This window comes from Apteryx rowi, unplaced genomic scaffold (assembly GCF_003343035.1).
Source record: "Apteryx rowi isolate R43461 unplaced genomic scaffold, aptRow1 scaffold_662, whole genome shotgun sequence".
NCBI lineage: Eukaryota > Metazoa > Chordata > Aves > Apterygiformes > Apterygidae > Apteryx > Apteryx rowi.
Genome location: NW_020450941.1, coordinates 46,845 through 62,868, shown reverse-complemented (window position 1 = coordinate 62,868; position 16,024 = coordinate 46,845). Strand labels below are relative to the sequence as shown.

The following is a 16,024-nucleotide window of genomic DNA, read 5'->3' as shown; positions in this document are numbered from 1 at the left end:
AGCGATAGCCCGCGGCTTGTACCCGGCTGCCCTCAGAGGTACCGGCCGTGGAAGCGGTGTCCCTTTTGGAAAGACTTTGCCGCTGCTGGGGTTTTCGGCTCTCGGAGCAAGTGCCGTCTCTTGCCGCGTTTCATTTTGAGCTCYGTCTAGTCTGCGAACGCAGAGGGCTCCCAATCCAGCTGGAGTCGTGTTTGCGCCGTGTCTGCCGAGACAGCTCGACCTTGGGAGAGGCCGGGCTGCAGGAATAATCTTAGATAAGCGGCYGGCAGAATAGCTTCCGTGTTTTACTGGAGTCGTTCAGCTGGTTCGCTCCCCGCGGTTGTGAGTGGGGTCTAAAAAGATGCTTGGTGCCCCTAGGTGAAGGGCTCTGTCACCTCCCAGCRTGTCCTTCCCTGTGGGAGTCTCCAAACCCCCCGTAGATGGGTAGTATGGGCCCAAAGTTGCCAATCGTGCCAAAAAACTGAGTGCTTTGCTCAAAGCTGAATGCTCCAGGGTTAAACCCAGGAAGCCTGATTTCCAGGCTGCCTTTCCTTAAGGATCGCTCCCCAGGGATTGGGAACCTCGTCCCATCGGCTGTGAAGGACTCAAGGATCTCATCCTGGACCCCTTAAGGAAAGGGAATGAACTGGGTTTTACACTAGAGCGGTGCCCGCTCCCAGCGCGTGCTCGAGTCACGAGGACGATCCYGGCTGCCCCGCGGCATCCGGGAAGGTCCCCCGCAGCCGAACCGACTGCACCTCGCCCAACAGCACTAGGAAAAACCAGCTCGAACCACGTGCGGGGTCTCAAAACGCAGATACGTTGGCTGCGTGTTGGGGGTCACGGGACCGCAGGCTTCGGTAGCACGCGCCTGCCACCMGGCTCACAGCTCCTGGCCGAGAGCTGTCACCTCCCATGCTGGTCTGGGCTGCTCTTGCCGGCGCTAAACCGGCAGCGTTAGGCAGGAAGATTAATGTCTCCGCTCCCGCCGGAGAGCTCTTTGTCTCGCCGAAAGGTTAAGGAGAGGAACGAAGGAGTCCCTAGCCGCGCGGTCCAATACGGCGTCGCACGTGCCCGTCTTTGAGGGGGGCGCGAACATGCTAAACCTCCTGCTGTTGTTTCCCGGCCCTTCCTTCCTTCCTTCCCTGTCGACGCAGATGGCCTACTGCCAGCACATCGGCGTGGAATTCATGTTTATCAACGACCTGGAGCAGTGCCAGTGGATCCGGCAGAAGTTTGAGACCCCGGGAATCATGCAGTTCACCAACGAAGAGAAGCGCACGCTGCTGGCCAGGCTCGTCCGCTCTACCAGGTAGCCCGCTTTGCTCGCTGGCCCCATGCCAGCGCAGTGACCCTCTCCCCTAGGAGCGCCGCTCGCGACGGGGGGGAGTCTCCGGGTCCTTATCGGTCCGCCCAGCTCGTGACACTCATGTGACAGGGATGCCTGGCGGCCTGCCACCGGGGAGGTGTGCTGCGGCGTTCGCCGCGGCGAGGGTGGGCCTCCCCGCYGGGCACACGCGCGTGCGCGCGCTCGGCTACGCGGTGCGGGGCTGCGGCTTCTCGCCCCGACRCGGCGAGGCTGTGGGTAGGGTCTCGCTTTCGGCCTCGGGCAGTTCCTCTGCCCCTCCGAATCGCCCGTCGGCTCTACGGCTCGAGGAGATGGGCGAAACCCGCTGCCATCTTCTGCCTTTCCCGTAGTCCCCCCCTCGTTGCAAGGGGTTTGTTTGCTCCTTGGCACCAGCAACCGCAGCCACCACCTGAGTCACATCTCCTTAACGTCATCGGTTGTGGTCTCTCCGGGGCCGATTTAATCAGCGGAGACGATCACCAGGGTGACGCAGTCGAGCTGCTGGCCTTGCTCAGGTGCTGCCAGCGTCTTGGCAAAGAGCCTGAAAACACAGATGATCCTGGCAGAAAAGGTCTAAAAATAAGATGTTGTTCAGCAGGCTGAAGTGCAGCAAGGTGTCAGCGTGCGTGTGGGATGGCGGAGCAGCAAGCCAGGCGGCGGCACCCTGGAGGAGGGGATCCGGGGGGGGGACAGGGAAAGCTGTTGGACTGCTGCATAACGCCTGCTTGAGCATCGGTTCACGCTGCTGTGCTCTGGCTCCCTCAGTAAGGTCCCCATCTCTTCCCTGCTTTCCACCGCCAGCCGTGGCCTTGGGAATGATGGCTCGCTCACTTGCCTTCCAGGTTTGAGGAGTTCCTCCATCGGAAGTGGTCTTCGGAGAAGCGCTTTGGTCTGGAAGGCTGCGAAGTGCTCATCCCAGCCTTAAAGACCATCATTGATAAGTCGAGTGAGAAGGGAGTGGATTATGTTATCATGGGGATGCCCCACAGGTAACCCTGTCTCTATCCACAGCGGTATTTGGGTCGTGGAGGAGGGGATGCTCACGGGGGTTCAGCGTTGCAGGGCCAAACCGGCTTCTGCCGTCACCAAACTAGTCTTGCCCCCCAGGTGGTTAAGCGTTAGCCGTCCGCTTAGCTTGAGAACTGCAACGCTCCGTTAACCTCAGCTTTACTGGCTGCAGCTCGCTTGTAATTCATCCAAGGAGTGGCGAGAGGTGCGGTGTCTCGAGTGGCAGAGCATTCGCCGTAAGGTGCAGGAAGCACGCTCTGCTCTCTCCGGAGGAGAGGAGGAAACGCTTGGCGTGGGGCTGCGTGCTGAGCTGCGAAGGATGGAAACTCCCCTGGAAAATCTGTCACTGTCACTCCAGGGCGAACGTTACATCTTTGGCAGAAAGAGCTTGATTTCATGGCAGAGTTTGAAGCCGAGAGCAGGGTTCAGCTTGACTGTTGCGTGGAAGTTGGTAGGAGGCGGGGGTGGCCTGTCCATCCTCGCGCTGAGGGGTTTTTAGTTTCCTAACGTGATAAGAGACTTCCTTGTATAGAATTGCGGAAGCCTGTCCCCTCTCCTGGTTGTCCTCTCTGGCCACCCTGAACCTCAGTCACTCAGGAAATGGGGGGATCGTCACCCCGGCTCTGTGCGATGGGGGGAATCCAGGTCTCTGCTCGAGCTGTAGCTGGTCAGCTCTCGAGGTCAGGTTGGCTCCGCTTGTTGCTGACGGCCGTTCTGATTTCACAGAGGGCGTCTGAATGTTCTTGCCAACGTGATCAGGAAAGAGCTGGAGCAGATCTTCTGTCAGTTTGACTCCAAGCTGGAAGCTGCTGATGAGGTGAGTCTCTTCCTCCGTTCTGCGTCCGTAGCGATTTGCTGTAATCCGCCATCGCCTCCGGGYGCTTTGAGCTGCACCAGGCAGGGGCTAAACGTGGACCACATGCAGCCTGAGCTGGATTAGACCACCGCATGCAGTATCATTTGGGCCTGGGGTAACACGGGCGTCGCAAGGGTTTCTCCATCGCATCCCCAGGGCGCCACACTCCTAGGTGATGGAAAGCCTTCGTGCACGCGTCCATCAGCGACCGTGCAAGTCTGTCCTTGCCCATCCTAGGGAACGATGTGTGCCTTGGCCTCTCCTTTAGGAAAGCAGACACGACCTCTATAGCAGAGGCTGGGCAGTCAGCAGCTGCCGATGGGCGTAAAGCAGCCTCGGTGTAAATAAAAAGGTGAGGAGAAGCCAGCCAGGAGCTGCGTGTGGAGGGGCTCTTCCCCCTGCAACATGCTCCACCCAGGCTCCTGCAGCGAGCGCTGGCACAGGCCAACGTCAGGAGAGCAGGCAGTTGGCTTCAGCCCCATGTGGCTTGGCATCCTTCGGAGAGGTGCCTGGCAGGATGGGCAGGAATCCCTCTGGCGGCAGCTCCGGGGTGGGGCGGAGGCGGAGGCTGGCGTACGCCCTCGTAGCAACTCTCTAGTACCCATACGGGAGACTTAGAGCCTCTCCAAAGGTGCTGAGTCTCAGGCTTTGGTGGGAACAATCTTTTTCCAGCTCTATTTTCCAGTGTCTTCCCCAAACCCGCTGTGCTTGCCTCTTCCCCTGCACCCAGGACCTTGTGTAAATGGGCTTGATGCTCGCTTTTGATGTTTGTTAGTACKTTGGCACCTGAAAAAGCCTCCTTTTGCTTTGATGGGAACGAGGTCAGCTCTTAAAGTGCTGCTTTCTGCCGGTGCTTTGGATAGCTTGGAGCTGCTGGTCTGACAGCAGACGTGACTCCCTGGAGTGTCTCTGGCGACTGCCTCTGTGGCAGGAAAATGCCCCCTTTTTGCAGCCCCCAGGGTCACCGCCATCCTGCCGGCAGCCGCAGGCAACGGGATCTCCTTCCCTGCATCAAAACCAGCTTGAGTCCCTTGGGGGTGACTCTCCTCTCCCTCCGTCAGGGCTCCGGTGACGTGAAGTACCACTTGGGAATGTACCACCGGAGGATTAACCGTGTCACCGACAGGAACATCACACTCTCCTTGGTGGCAAATCCCTCTCACTTGGAGGCRGCTGATCCGGTGGTTCAGGGCAAGACTAAAGCAGAGCAGTTTTATTGTGGGGACACTGAAGGGAAGAAGGTAAGTGGTGCCGAAACGCCTGTTCCTTCATAGTGAAGTGGCTAAGACTGGATGGAGATGGCAGGAGGCAGGCAGATGGATCTGTTTGGAGAGCAAAGCCAGGCAAAGAAAACCAAGATAGTTTGCCCTGCCATGCCTCTTCCCCTGCCATCACTTCTCCTATCACCTTGGCTTTGCTCTTCTGTCTTTCCCCATCATTTTTGGTGGTAATTGGGTAGGAGCTTGACCACGCCTGGGCTCCCATTCCTGCTTCTGCTCTCTCTTGAATGAGCAGCTTGCTCTGCCCAGCCAGGCCAGGCCGTGGGGAGAAGCAGAAGCACAAATCTGTAGTTGGAAGGCGGGGAAATGATGGATCTTCCCATTTCTGAAAGCCTGAGCATCACAGCTTGGAGGCCTCAGAAGTAGGAGCCTTGAGCTGAAGGATCTAAGCTTGACCAGGTGTAACCAGTCCCCAGGTTGGAAGAGGTAGAGCTGGAAGGAGAACCCACCTTCAGGGAGGATAGCTGTCTGCCAGCACCCACCCAGATGCAAAAGCAGGCTGGGAACAGGTTGTGGGGGGGATTGATCTGCGAACACTTTCACTGTCTGATTCATTGCAAACCTGTCTCTAACACTCTAGAAGAAGTGGAAGGGTGAGATCAAAAGTACTTCCCTTCCTCCCACGCTCCAAGGACTGAATATAAATAGACAAACTCTGTCCTCAGCTGACAGGCAGTGTCCTCAGCCAGCCCCTGGGTAAAATATCAAAATATGTAACTCAAGCCGTAGTGAGCTCCCTGCACCAGCACTGGCCTGGGCTCAGCAGGGAGTACAAAATCTCCTGCCAAAATGTCCTCTGTCTCCTTGGGCGAGAGCTTGGGGGAAGAGTGCATTTTTCTTGACTTCCCCACTCAGAAGAAGACCTTGTTTTCGAGCGTGTGTATTTGGGGATGGGGTTTGAATTGTGTGCCCCTCGTATCCCAGCTGCTCCCTGATACTCTCCGGCTATCAACTGCTGAAATGGTCCATCCTGCTGCCTGATCGAGCTGTCCTGGATGTACGATCCTCTGGGGGGTGTTGAGGTGGGATAGCTGGTGGCCCAGCCTTTTCCCCGTGAACTGTAGCAGATGCACCAGCCACGGCTGACTCCCCCCTGATCCCTTGAGAAACCATCAGACGTTCACGAGCTGCTCAGTGTCCTTTCTAGGAGGCCGAAGGCTCAAGGAGATGGGACTTGTGCCTTGGCAGAGTCTTTTCCTGGCCGCTACCCCTGCCTAGCTGAGTCCTCTCCCCGCAGAGACCCCCTCAATCATATTGACCACGATATCTTTGCTCCGCAGGTGATGTCCATCCTCCTGCACGGAGACGCGGCTTTTGCTGGGCAGGGTATCGTGTACGAGACGTTCCACTTGAGCGACCTGCCCTCCTACACTACCCACGGCACCGTTCACGTCGTGGTGAACAACCAGGTACGACCAAATCGTCGCGCGGAGCTGGTCTGCTTCGGCCCTACGTAAACCAGAGTCGTTTCACTGCGACCAGCTCCTGGGTGCTGGGTGCCCCTCTCAGCTGGGCTGCTTGGGGCTGGATGGGTGCAGCAGGATGATGGCACAGCCGTGGGCTGCTGAGCAGCTCGAGTGAGGAGCTCCAACCAGACCGAGCCTGGGGGAACCTCAACTCAGCAATAGCAGCTGAGCTAGCCTCAAAGCAGCGTGTGCGTTCACCTGGCGCGTCCCTGAGTAGATGAAACGCTGCTGGCCTTGTGCCGAGCCAGCTTTCCTTGCAAACATCGATCTGCTCCAAAAGAACAAGCTGCAAAATACCATGTAGCTTTCCAGATCCTTACTACTGTGCTGGTTCTGTCCTCTCCTCACCTACTACAGATTGGGTTCACTACAGATCCCCGCATGGCCCGCTCCTCTCCGTACCCCACCGATGTCGCCCGCGTGGTCAACGCGCCCATTTTCCACGTCAACGCGGACGACCCCGAAGCTGTAGTGTACGTGTGTAACGTGGCGGCAGAATGGCGAAGCACCTTCCATAAAGATGTGGTGGTGGATTTGGTAAGAGATGAGGCGCGAGGCTTGGTTTTAAAGTTACGGCTCCGCTGCGGATTTCTGGGATAGTTGCTAAACACCTTCCAGGCTGTGTTTTCTGGAAGCTGGGGGGGTCTCTTCAGGACTTGTCCAGCCTTCGTACGTGCTCATTTTGAGGGGAGGGAGGGAGATGAGATAAAAGCAAGGTGACAAGGATGTAACAGCACTTGGAGAGCAAATGCTGTCTCTCTGTTGACTTTACTGGAGCCTGCCCTCACCTCCTCCCGTGTGAAGGAGGTCAGAATCGGGTTCCTCCTGGGCTGTTTTGGACTTTCTTCGTAGCACAGAGACGCCCAGGTAACTTGGACCGCTTTCTGAGCCGTGGGTTGCAAGCGGCTGCTTTCAAAGGTTCTTTCCCTTCCCGGTAGGTGTGTTACAGGCGCAACGGTCACAACGAGATGGACGAGCCCATGTTCACGCAGCCCTTGATGTACAAACAGATCCGGAAGCAGAAGCCGGTGCTGCAGAAATATGCAGAGCTGTTAATTTCACAGGGGGTGGTAAATCAGCCGGAGTATGAGGTACTGTCACTTGGGGCTCGGGAGGAAAACTGCAGGCGGCACCTCCTTGAGGGCTGGGTACCAAATGAGGGTTGAATGATGGGGGGGGGGGGAGGACCTGAAACAACGTGGGATCTGCGCGATCGCAGCGAGCGCRTCTGTCTCTGCAGCAAATGGGTTTCTTGGTTCAGGCTGTAGGGCAAAAGAGAGGGACGGGGAAGGTAGGGGGGCATCTGAATAACCCGTGGTGACCTGCTGCTGTGCCTGGCCTGCTCAGGAGGACGGAAGGGTGGACAGGTATCTAGGGAGACTCCAGCGCTTGTTACCAGCGCGCTTGACCCTGTTTCAGSACGGAGCTTGCTCCGATAGCAGCCCTAGCCCAGCTGTTGGGCTGTTCCTCTGCTAAGCCAGGGGCACCAAAGCCGCTTAAACCCACTTGTTCGGTTCGGACCCCACTGTGAACAATGCCACGGGCCCATTCCTGCTTGCGCCTGTCACCTAAAGGTGGCAGAGCTGTGCTACGGTTGGGCAAGCGCCGCAGATTAGGGSAGCGCTGGCAGCGGCTGGATTGGGAACGGAGGCTTGTCCTTGGACTGTGCCAGCCGCGAACAGCTCAGGAACATCTAGTTCAAGGATCGCCCCTTGTTCGGCGCGGCACAGGCCGTACAGTGCTAGGGCCGCTCCGACAAGAGTGGCCGCGTGGCTGCAACCTACGTGAGAGCCACTTTTAGCAGCGTCCGGAGCACTCGGGCTGCGGTATCTGGGGCACGTCCTGCGTGCTGATTCTCGTGCTGCCAGAGCCGCATCAAGCGCCGCAGCAGCTCGTTCAGCGCCCCGGTAACGTTGTTGTCCCCGCTTGGTGGTGTCTGTAAAGCTGAAGGTGATTCCTACGCCAGCAGGGACATCCCTTGGGGAACGGGACTTCCTGCAGCCGTTCTCTCTAAGGCTGAGCTGCAGGGCCTTGGGGTTCCCCCGTTGCGGAGGCTTAGTTGTGCCAGCGGTAACCCTGCTGCGGGGACCAGCTGTGCCCTCCAGGACGCTTGCAAGCTTGCACCGAGGCCCCCCCAGCTCGGCGCCTCTGCGCGGAGCCTCCTCGCTAACGCCGTTTCACCTCGTCGTTCTGCCTCGCAGGAGGAGATCGCCAAATACGATAAGATCTGCGAGGAGGCCCATGCCAGATCCAAGGATGAAAAGATCTTGCACATCAAGCACTGGCTGGACTCACCCTGGCCTGGTAAGTTGCTATCAACTTTCTGGAGGTACCTAGCAAACCTAGCAAAAAAGTTGGCTTCTCTAAAGCCACCTGGGACTCCTGGTGCCCTGGCAGCTATTTCCTAGTGAACACGCACTCGTGGGAAGGCTGGGAGGTGCCTTCTCTGCTCCTGGCAGACCCTGGGCATCCCCCTACTCTTGCTAAAGAGCATTTGCTGGTGTCCGGAGCTCTTTGTGTCAAGCCTGATGTGGCCTTTGGGATGTTACGAATTGCTCCTGCTCCCCCAGGTTTCTTCACTCTGGACGGCCAGCCCCGGAGCATGACCTGCCCCTCCACTGGTCTGAACGAAGAAGACTTGACGCATATAGGTCAAGTGGCCAGCTCGGTGCCGGTGGAGGATTTCACTATCCATGGAGGTAGGAGGTTGCTGAAGCTACCGCAGACTGTGGGTTTGTTCCAAGGAGCCCATTGTTTAGAGGAGAAGATGCGGGAGAGGGCTGGAATGCAGCCTGGAAAGCAGGGACCTGTTACAGTGCTTAGATACGCTGAGGTGTGGCACTGAGAATTAGTTCACGAGGGACCTGCGCTTAAGGGAAGCGGACTGAGGAATAGCTCTTCTTCGGAGCTTTGGTTCCTCGTCCCTGCTTCATCCCTTGAGCAGAGGTGGATCGTTCCTCGGCCCCGAGGCGTACGCGCAGTCTACGGGCAGGTTGAGCGTGTGGGATGGACGAGTTTTCACTGAAGCTTCCTCCCACCTGGGCTACAAACCATCTTCTGTCCCGGCAGGTTTGAGCCGGATTCTAAAAACCCGCGGGGAGATGGTGAAGAGCAGGACTGTGGACTGGGCCCTAGCAGAGTATATGGCGTTCGGCTCCCTCCTCAAAGAAGGCATCCACATCCGCCTGAGYGGCCAGGATGTCGAGAGGGGCACGTTCAGGTAAAGCAGTGCGTCTGGCACCGTTCATCCCCTGCTAAAGGGGCTTCCAGCCTTCCCGGAAGGGATCCTGGGTGATGCAAACAGCCTTCGTCCTGGGTTATTTGGCATCCTGGGCTGGTCTTTCCTTGGTAAGAGGAGTGCCAGGACGGTGCAAGCAGCTGGTGCCATGAGCTGGGAAGGGGAAGGAAGCTGGGATGAAGCATAAATGAGGCAGCAGCTTGTGTGCGGCCAGGGTAAGCACCGAGTAACGCTTTCCCCATCTTCCAGCCATCGCCACCACGTCCTGCATGATCAGAACGTGGACAAGAGGACCTGCATCCCCATGAACCACCTGTGGCCCAACCAGGCTCCTTACACGGTGTGCAACAGCTCCCTGTCGGAGTACGGTGTCCTTGGTGAGTGCGGAGGTCTGCGGCGGCGGTGGGTGAGGCTGCGCGCGTGCTCCGGGAAGATAACCTTCCTCCTCCTCCTCCTCCTCCTCTGCCGCCCCACAGGGTTCGAGCTGGGCTTCGCCATGGCCAGCCCCAACGCCCTGGTGCTTTGGGAGGCTCAGTTTGGGGACTTCCACAACACCGCCCAGTGCATAATTGACCAGTTCATCTGTCCCGGGCAGGCCAAGTGGGTCAGGCAGAACGGCATCGTCCTGCTGCTGCCCCACGGCATGGAGGGCATGGTAAGGACCCCCCCCCCCCCGCCTCGTTCGCGGCCGAAGCCCGAGCGCCCCGCGCCGCCTGCAAGCGCTCGGCGAGGCCCCTCTTCTCCCCACCTGCGCCCGCCGCCTCTTGCACAGCAGAGTCGAAGGCAGGGTGGGCCCGCGCTGGCGGCGACGCTGCCTCCGTTGCTAGCGGGAGCGTGCTGCCGGCTGGGAGAGGGAAGGAGCAGGGCTTAGCGTTCGGAATAACTGCTGCGACGGACCCGCTGCGTCGTTTCCGACCAGTCTTCCCCCCTCCGACCGGGGCGAAACGCCCCAGGCAGCGCCGCACGCCCCGTAGCGTCTGCTTTGGCTACCTTCGGCGAGCGGGGGGGGTCTCGGTTCCTCGCGCCCCCCTCTGCAGAGCGTTCACTCTTTCCTCTTGGCTTTGGCCTCGCAGGGTCCGGAGCACTCGTCCGCCCGCCCGGAGCGATTCTTGCAGATGTGTAACGATGATCCTGACGTCTTCCCTGTGAGTAGCGGCTGCGCTGAGCTCGGCCCGGCCCTCTYGTTCGTCTTTCCCGGGGCGCTCGCTGCGCCCCCATCGCCGCCTTGAAATGGAGATGGGCGGGGGGGGGGGCAGTGACACCTGCGCTGGCTTTGTACGACGCTTCGATTGGGCCGGGTGTTGCATGGCCGATGCCGGGGGGGGGGGAGGCAAGCAACTCCCTGAGCTCCGACTGCAGCTGGGAGGCTTTGGGAAAGGGAGCGAACGCGGTGCCGAGGCTGCACCCACGCTGCCTCTGCGGCCGCCGCTCGGCATGAGGCATCCCCGAAAGCGGCGTTTAGCTCCCGAAGGAGCGGGTTTCGCGCTTGTGCAGCCTCTCCCAGTGCCGTGGTCTCYGTGGGATGCTCCGAGCGGGAGCGGGACTGGCTAGAAAGGGGATGAGAGGGGAGGAAGAAGGGCCGCACGCTGCTGTCCTGGGGCTGCCGGAGCTGCGAGGCCRAGAGGTGCTCGTGTTTCTCGAAATACCCCTCACCCGTGCTTGTCGCGGCAGAAACTGGACGACTTTGACGTGCGCCAGCTGTACGACTGCAACTGGATCGTCGTGAACTGCTCCACTCCGGCCAACTTCTTCCATGTCCTTCGGCGCCAGATCCTCCTGCCCTTCCGCAAACCGGTCAGTGCCAGCGGGTCCGCTCTCGGCCGGGCCTGCCTCTGCCGTTCTGCTTCGCTTAGCCCAGGTCAAAGCCAACGCTGGGTCCGTGCCGAGCCTGGGGACGGGATTTAGAGCAGGCCTGTTCTTGCGCCTCATCGGCAAACGTGCACGGAGCGGGGAGACAGACCCCCGGGAGCAACGAGCGGGGGACCCAGCAAATGATGGGTGCTGCAGGACGGCTCCCGGCGGAGAGGAACATGCTCCCGATTGACGTGGCTTTAAAAACACTCGTGTCCTCGGGGAAAACGGAGCGGCCTGTCTGCTCCTGTGTCCCTGCATGTCATCCCGTACCCCCRGGGCTAAGCGAGCAGCTAGTCCGCGTCCTGGCCAGCAAGGACCAGGGGTCCCTTGTTGCCTGGGTTGCCGCGGTACGTGACATCCTGCTAGCCGGTTCTTGCAGGCTGGCGCGTCTGCGATCCTTAGGTAGGTCAGAGACATCAGGGCCGGGAGGCACTGATAAATAATCCAGCTCAGCCGCTTGCGTTCCAACTCCCAGCGATCCGGCCGCATCCGTGCGGGGGAGGCAGGTCTCTGGCAGCRCTTCAGCCTCATCCCCAAGGGAAACGCAAACCGGGAAAGCAGGAGGTGTTGGAAACCGGCGCCGAGGCTGTTGCGGCGCAGCAGCCGAGCGAGGAGCGAACCCCTCGTGGCCGCTCTTGCCTTCGGAGGTTGGGGAGGGCCAGGCAGGACAGGCAGGTCTGCGCTGCGGCGTCGGTTTGCAGGGGAGGCGTTTCTGGCGGGGCTGACCGGCTTGCTTTGCCTCTTCTCCTCCCCCTTCCAGCTCATAATCTTCACTCCAAAGTCACTGCTGCGCCACCCCGAAGCTCGCTCCAGCTTCGATGACATGCTGCCAGGTACGAGAAGCACGGAGGCGTTCGCTTCCCTGTGCTCGGCTCTGCAGGACGAAGGGTGAAGGGCAGGAGCCGGCTCGGGGTAAAGTCCGCCTGGCAGCAGCCTCCCCCTGCCGCTCTCGCCCGGGGTTTCGCGCTGAAGAGCGGATCTTGCCCCGGAGCTGCCGAGCAAGGCTCGCGCTGGTGCCTGGGCATCGCAGGCAGGTAGCTCTGCGCCAGCAGGATGGGGCCCAGCTCTCCCGCGCAGGGGGAGGCTTGGCCAGCGTGGCACGAAGGCAGCTTTCCTCCCTGCTCCGGGGATCCCGCCTGCTCCTCTCCCTCCGCAGCGGAGGCAACGCGTTCACCCAAACTGAGGTCAGGGTGTGCCAGGCTACAGCCGGCTACTGAGCAAATTGGAGCCGCCCTTCGTTAGCGCTCTGGAGCCGGTTGCTTGCCAGGCTAGTGCACAGCTCTTAGGGCAACCGCGCACCACCATTTCCAGGGTCTCCAGAGCTCCCAGGAGAGCCGTGCTTCCTCTGCGGCGAGGGAAGCACGCGGCTCAGCATCCCGGCTGCTTCGCCGTGCCGCTTCCTCCGTCGGCAGTCGCTTCCCGTCAGAGCCGCGTGGATGGGGTTCGCCGACCCCTGTGGGCTGTTGAGGGCTCGTATTCGGAGCCGAAGGCCGGCTGCTCCCAGCCTTTTTCCGGCTTTGGCCAGCTGACGGTTGCGCTCTGCCCCTTTCCGCTGGCCGAGTCCAGGTCCAGATGTGATCTCTAGGGATGGGGCAAAATCAGGGTGGTTTAGGGTCATCTCCTGCAGGCCTGCTAGTAGCACCTAACTGGCACGAGCAGGTATTTTGTCCCACCGTGAGAGGAGCAGGCTCTGCAGAGGCGAGATCCCACCTTCCCGTTGGCGCTGGTGTCCCCGGAAGGCGGGCTGCGCCCCTCCCGGTGTCCGGAGCTGCTTTTCCAGCCCTCCGAGATAAGCAGCCGGCCCGGCTCCTCCTCACATTCCTGCCTGATGTTCTCCTTTCTTATTTCTGGTTGAGCCACCTTGTTTCGCAGACTTCCCGGGGCCTCCCTTAATGAACTACACCCTGCTCGCCCTGGGAATGCTCCCGGGAGCAGAAGAGCAGGCGGAAGGGTCACAACCCACCGGGGTTTGTCATTCCTCGGAGTTAACTCTCTCTACGGTGGTGTCAGCCGGCCCCGGCTATCGTGGTCCTGTCCCAGGGGACGCCCTGTCGCTCGGTGCAGCGGTTGGGATCGGGGAAAGATGCAGCAGGAACGGCACAAAGCGCCGTGCGCCTCCCTGGGAGACGTCACGCGCGGGTGAAGGTCTCCATCTGAATCCGGCGCCGTCCCCAGGGCTGTTGCCGTAACGGTGGCGTCTCGTCTCTTGGCAGGCACCAACTTCCTCCGCGTCATCCCCGATAGCGGCCCCGCGGCCCAGAGCCCCGAAAATGTCAAGCGGGTGCTGTTCTGCACCGGCAAGGTGTACTACGACCTGACCCGGGAGCGCAAAGCCCGGGAGATGGAGGCCGACGTGGCCATCACCAGGGTGGAGCAGGTGAGCGGGTTGCCGGTATGCCGGCTCGGGACCGCGCGGGTCCGCCTGTGCCAGGCGCGGGAAGCGAATCGCTTCCCCTTGGCCGTGGCCCGCTGACGGCCACGCGTCTCTCCCCTCTCCCGCAGTTGTCTCCGTTCCCCTTCGACCTCCTCCAGAAGGAAGCGCAGAAGTACCCCAACGCCGAGCTGGTCTGGTGCCAGGAGGAGCACAAAAACCAGGGCTACTACGACTACGTGAAACCCCGTCTCCGCACCACCATCAACCGCGCCAAGCCCGTTTGGTAAGGAACCGGGGCCCTCGCGCCGCCGCGCCGTCTCGCCCCCGCTGATCCGGCCTCCCTTCTCCGCTGCAGGTACGCGGGGCGGGAGCCCGCCGCTGCCCCCGCCACCGGCAACAAGAAGACCCACTTGACCGAGCTGCGGCGGCTCCTCGACACGGCCTTCAACCTGGACGCCTTCAAGGACCTGGCCTAGGGCGCCGCGCRGCCGCCGCAGCATGCTCTCGCCTCTCTGTCTGTCTGTCTCTCGCTCGCCTCCCGTCTCCGTCCTTAACTACAGACCTTGTAAACTAAACGCCGGCGCCTGGAGTCCTTGTGCGTCCCGCCGGCGCCTCGTCTCGCTCCGGGTCCCGGCGGCAGCCAGCCCAGGGGCCGGCCGCCTCTCCGGAGGGAGAGGGTTGCTGGCTTCTCCCAACCTCGGCTTCTCCCAACCTCGGCTTCTCCCCACCGGGATTGGGTTGGTTTTGCTGCCTCAGGCTCGGAGGGGTCCTGGGTTCCCCCTGCCCAGGGGTCTGGTCTCGGGGAGGGGGGCAGCGTGCGCTAGGCTTGGCCCCCCCCCCCCATCCCAGTTCGTCCCAGTTGCACCAGTGTGGAGCTGCCCGCGCTCGTCTCCGCTGCCTTTCTCGGGAAAGGGAAACTCCCGGCTCGGAGGAGGGGGCTGGGGGGGTCTCTGCCCTCCTGCCCCGGGGCCCCCCCCCGGGGGTGAGGGGCCGCAGCGGGGTCCCCGCCGGAAGGGCCGAGCGGCGGCTCCCTCCTGCCGAGTCACATCCGGGCCGGGCTGGGCCCTCCCTGCCGCCTTCCTTCCTGCCGCGCGGCCGCGACCCCTGGGGCGGGGTGCGGGTGACGCACAGGCGCGTGCACACCCTGTCCCCCAACCTGTGAAGGGCCCGTGCGCACAGGCACACCGTCAGGCGCATGCACGAGCACGCCCTCGTGCACTGTCACGCTGTCACATGTGCACAGCAGCCCCCCAGGCATATACACACTTGACAAACGCGCAACACCTCTTGGTCGCACTGTCACACACACTGGTTGTGCACACACATCTTGCATTCACCCTCACAGTCTGTCGCACACCTCTTGCAAGCTGTCAGTCACACATGTACACATGCGGCCCATCACACTGTCATGCAACCCCTCACACATGCTCAGTCATGCACACAACCTGACCCACAGTCACACACACTGTCACATACTGTCTCGCACAGTTGCACACACATTGTCAGATTGTCACACAGCCCCACATGTAGTCACACAGTCACAACCCCATAGTCACACACAATTGTCACGGTCTCACCCCCCCCCCCATGCACAGTTGCACACAACCCCACACAGCATCACCACACAGTCACAACCCAACAGGTAGTCGCATACTGCTGTTCACTCACAGCCACACCATCACACACGTGCCCTCATGCACGCAACACCCCTCACACAGTCACATGCTGTCATGCACACACCTCAGTCTCACACACATCGCACACACATCACCTCTCACACACAGTCACACATTGTCCACACATGGTCATACAACCCCTCATGTACACACGAGCCTCACGCACACCCCACTCATAAACATCCACACCCTTCATACATACAACCCCTCGCATGCAGTCACACACACACCCACATAGGGACAGTTGCACATGCATACAATACAACCCCCCACATGCGGTCACACACACACACACCCCTCACCCATACAACCACTCACRCACAGCCTCACCCCCCCATCACACCCCCACACACCATCACATGTGCCCAGCCTGTCACACACGCCCTGTCACACGCACACCCCTCACACCTACAACAGCTCACACAGTCACATACACCTGTCACACACATACCCTGTCACACATGCGCACACCCTCAGTGTCACACACACACAGCCTGTCATGCATCCCCTCACACACACAGACCCTCTCACGCACATGCACACCCCATCACATACACACCCAACCCCCACCACACACACACCCGTCATGCACACCCTGTCACAAACGCACACCCTCGCACACTCACCCCATCGCGTGCCCATCACGCGCACCCCGTCACACATGCGCGCACCCTCACACACCCGTCATGCACACCCCATCACACACACAGAGAGACCCAGTCATGCACACCCTCACACACGTGCACACCCTCACACACGCACACCCTGTCACACACAAACACCCTCACACACACCCTGTCACATCTACACACCCTCACCCCCCACACACACGCACCCCATCACGCACACACACACACACGCACGCGCACACCCTCACGCACACCTTGTCACACACGCGCACACCCTCACACGCACGCGCGCGCGCGCCCCCCTCGCCGTCGCCCC

At 60.7% G+C, this 16,024-nt stretch overlaps 1 protein-coding gene across 6 annotated transcripts in view; it reads left to right on the top strand.

Annotated features, from left to right (window-relative positions):
• OGDH (oxoglutarate dehydrogenase) overlaps window positions 1–13,978 on the top strand; it is a 35,369-nt gene extending 21,391 nt beyond the window's left edge. For 5 of the 6 annotated variants that reach the window (XM_026085224.1, XM_026085222.1, XM_026085225.1 and 2 more), the window contains 18 exons: window positions 1,137–1,291; window positions 2,170–2,316; window positions 3,062–3,152; window positions 4,253–4,432; window positions 5,752–5,880; window positions 6,295–6,474; window positions 6,876–7,028; window positions 8,139–8,241; window positions 8,508–8,636; window positions 9,007–9,157; window positions 9,425–9,552; window positions 9,652–9,830; window positions 10,249–10,320; window positions 10,847–10,969; window positions 11,790–11,862; window positions 13,243–13,406; window positions 13,532–13,686; window positions 13,759–13,978. In XM_026085224.1, coding sequence (XP_025941009.1) covers window positions 1,137–1,291; window positions 2,170–2,316; window positions 3,062–3,152; window positions 4,253–4,432; window positions 5,752–5,880; window positions 6,295–6,474; window positions 6,876–7,028; window positions 8,139–8,241; window positions 8,508–8,636; window positions 9,007–9,157; window positions 9,425–9,552; window positions 9,652–9,830; window positions 10,249–10,320; window positions 10,847–10,969; window positions 11,790–11,862; window positions 13,243–13,406; window positions 13,532–13,686; window positions 13,759–13,879 — 2,433 coding nt within the window. In that variant the 3' untranslated portion in view covers window positions 13,880–13,978. The remainder of the gene's footprint in view (window positions 1–1,136; window positions 1,292–2,169; window positions 2,317–3,061; window positions 3,153–4,252; window positions 4,433–5,751; window positions 5,881–6,294; window positions 6,475–6,875; window positions 7,029–8,138; window positions 8,242–8,507; window positions 8,637–9,006; window positions 9,158–9,424; window positions 9,553–9,651; window positions 9,831–10,248; window positions 10,321–10,846; window positions 10,970–11,789; window positions 11,863–13,242; window positions 13,407–13,531; window positions 13,687–13,758) is intronic. The other variant, XR_003256559.1, reaches the window with a different exon arrangement.
• The last annotated feature ends 2,046 nt before the right edge of the window (window positions 13,979–16,024 follow it).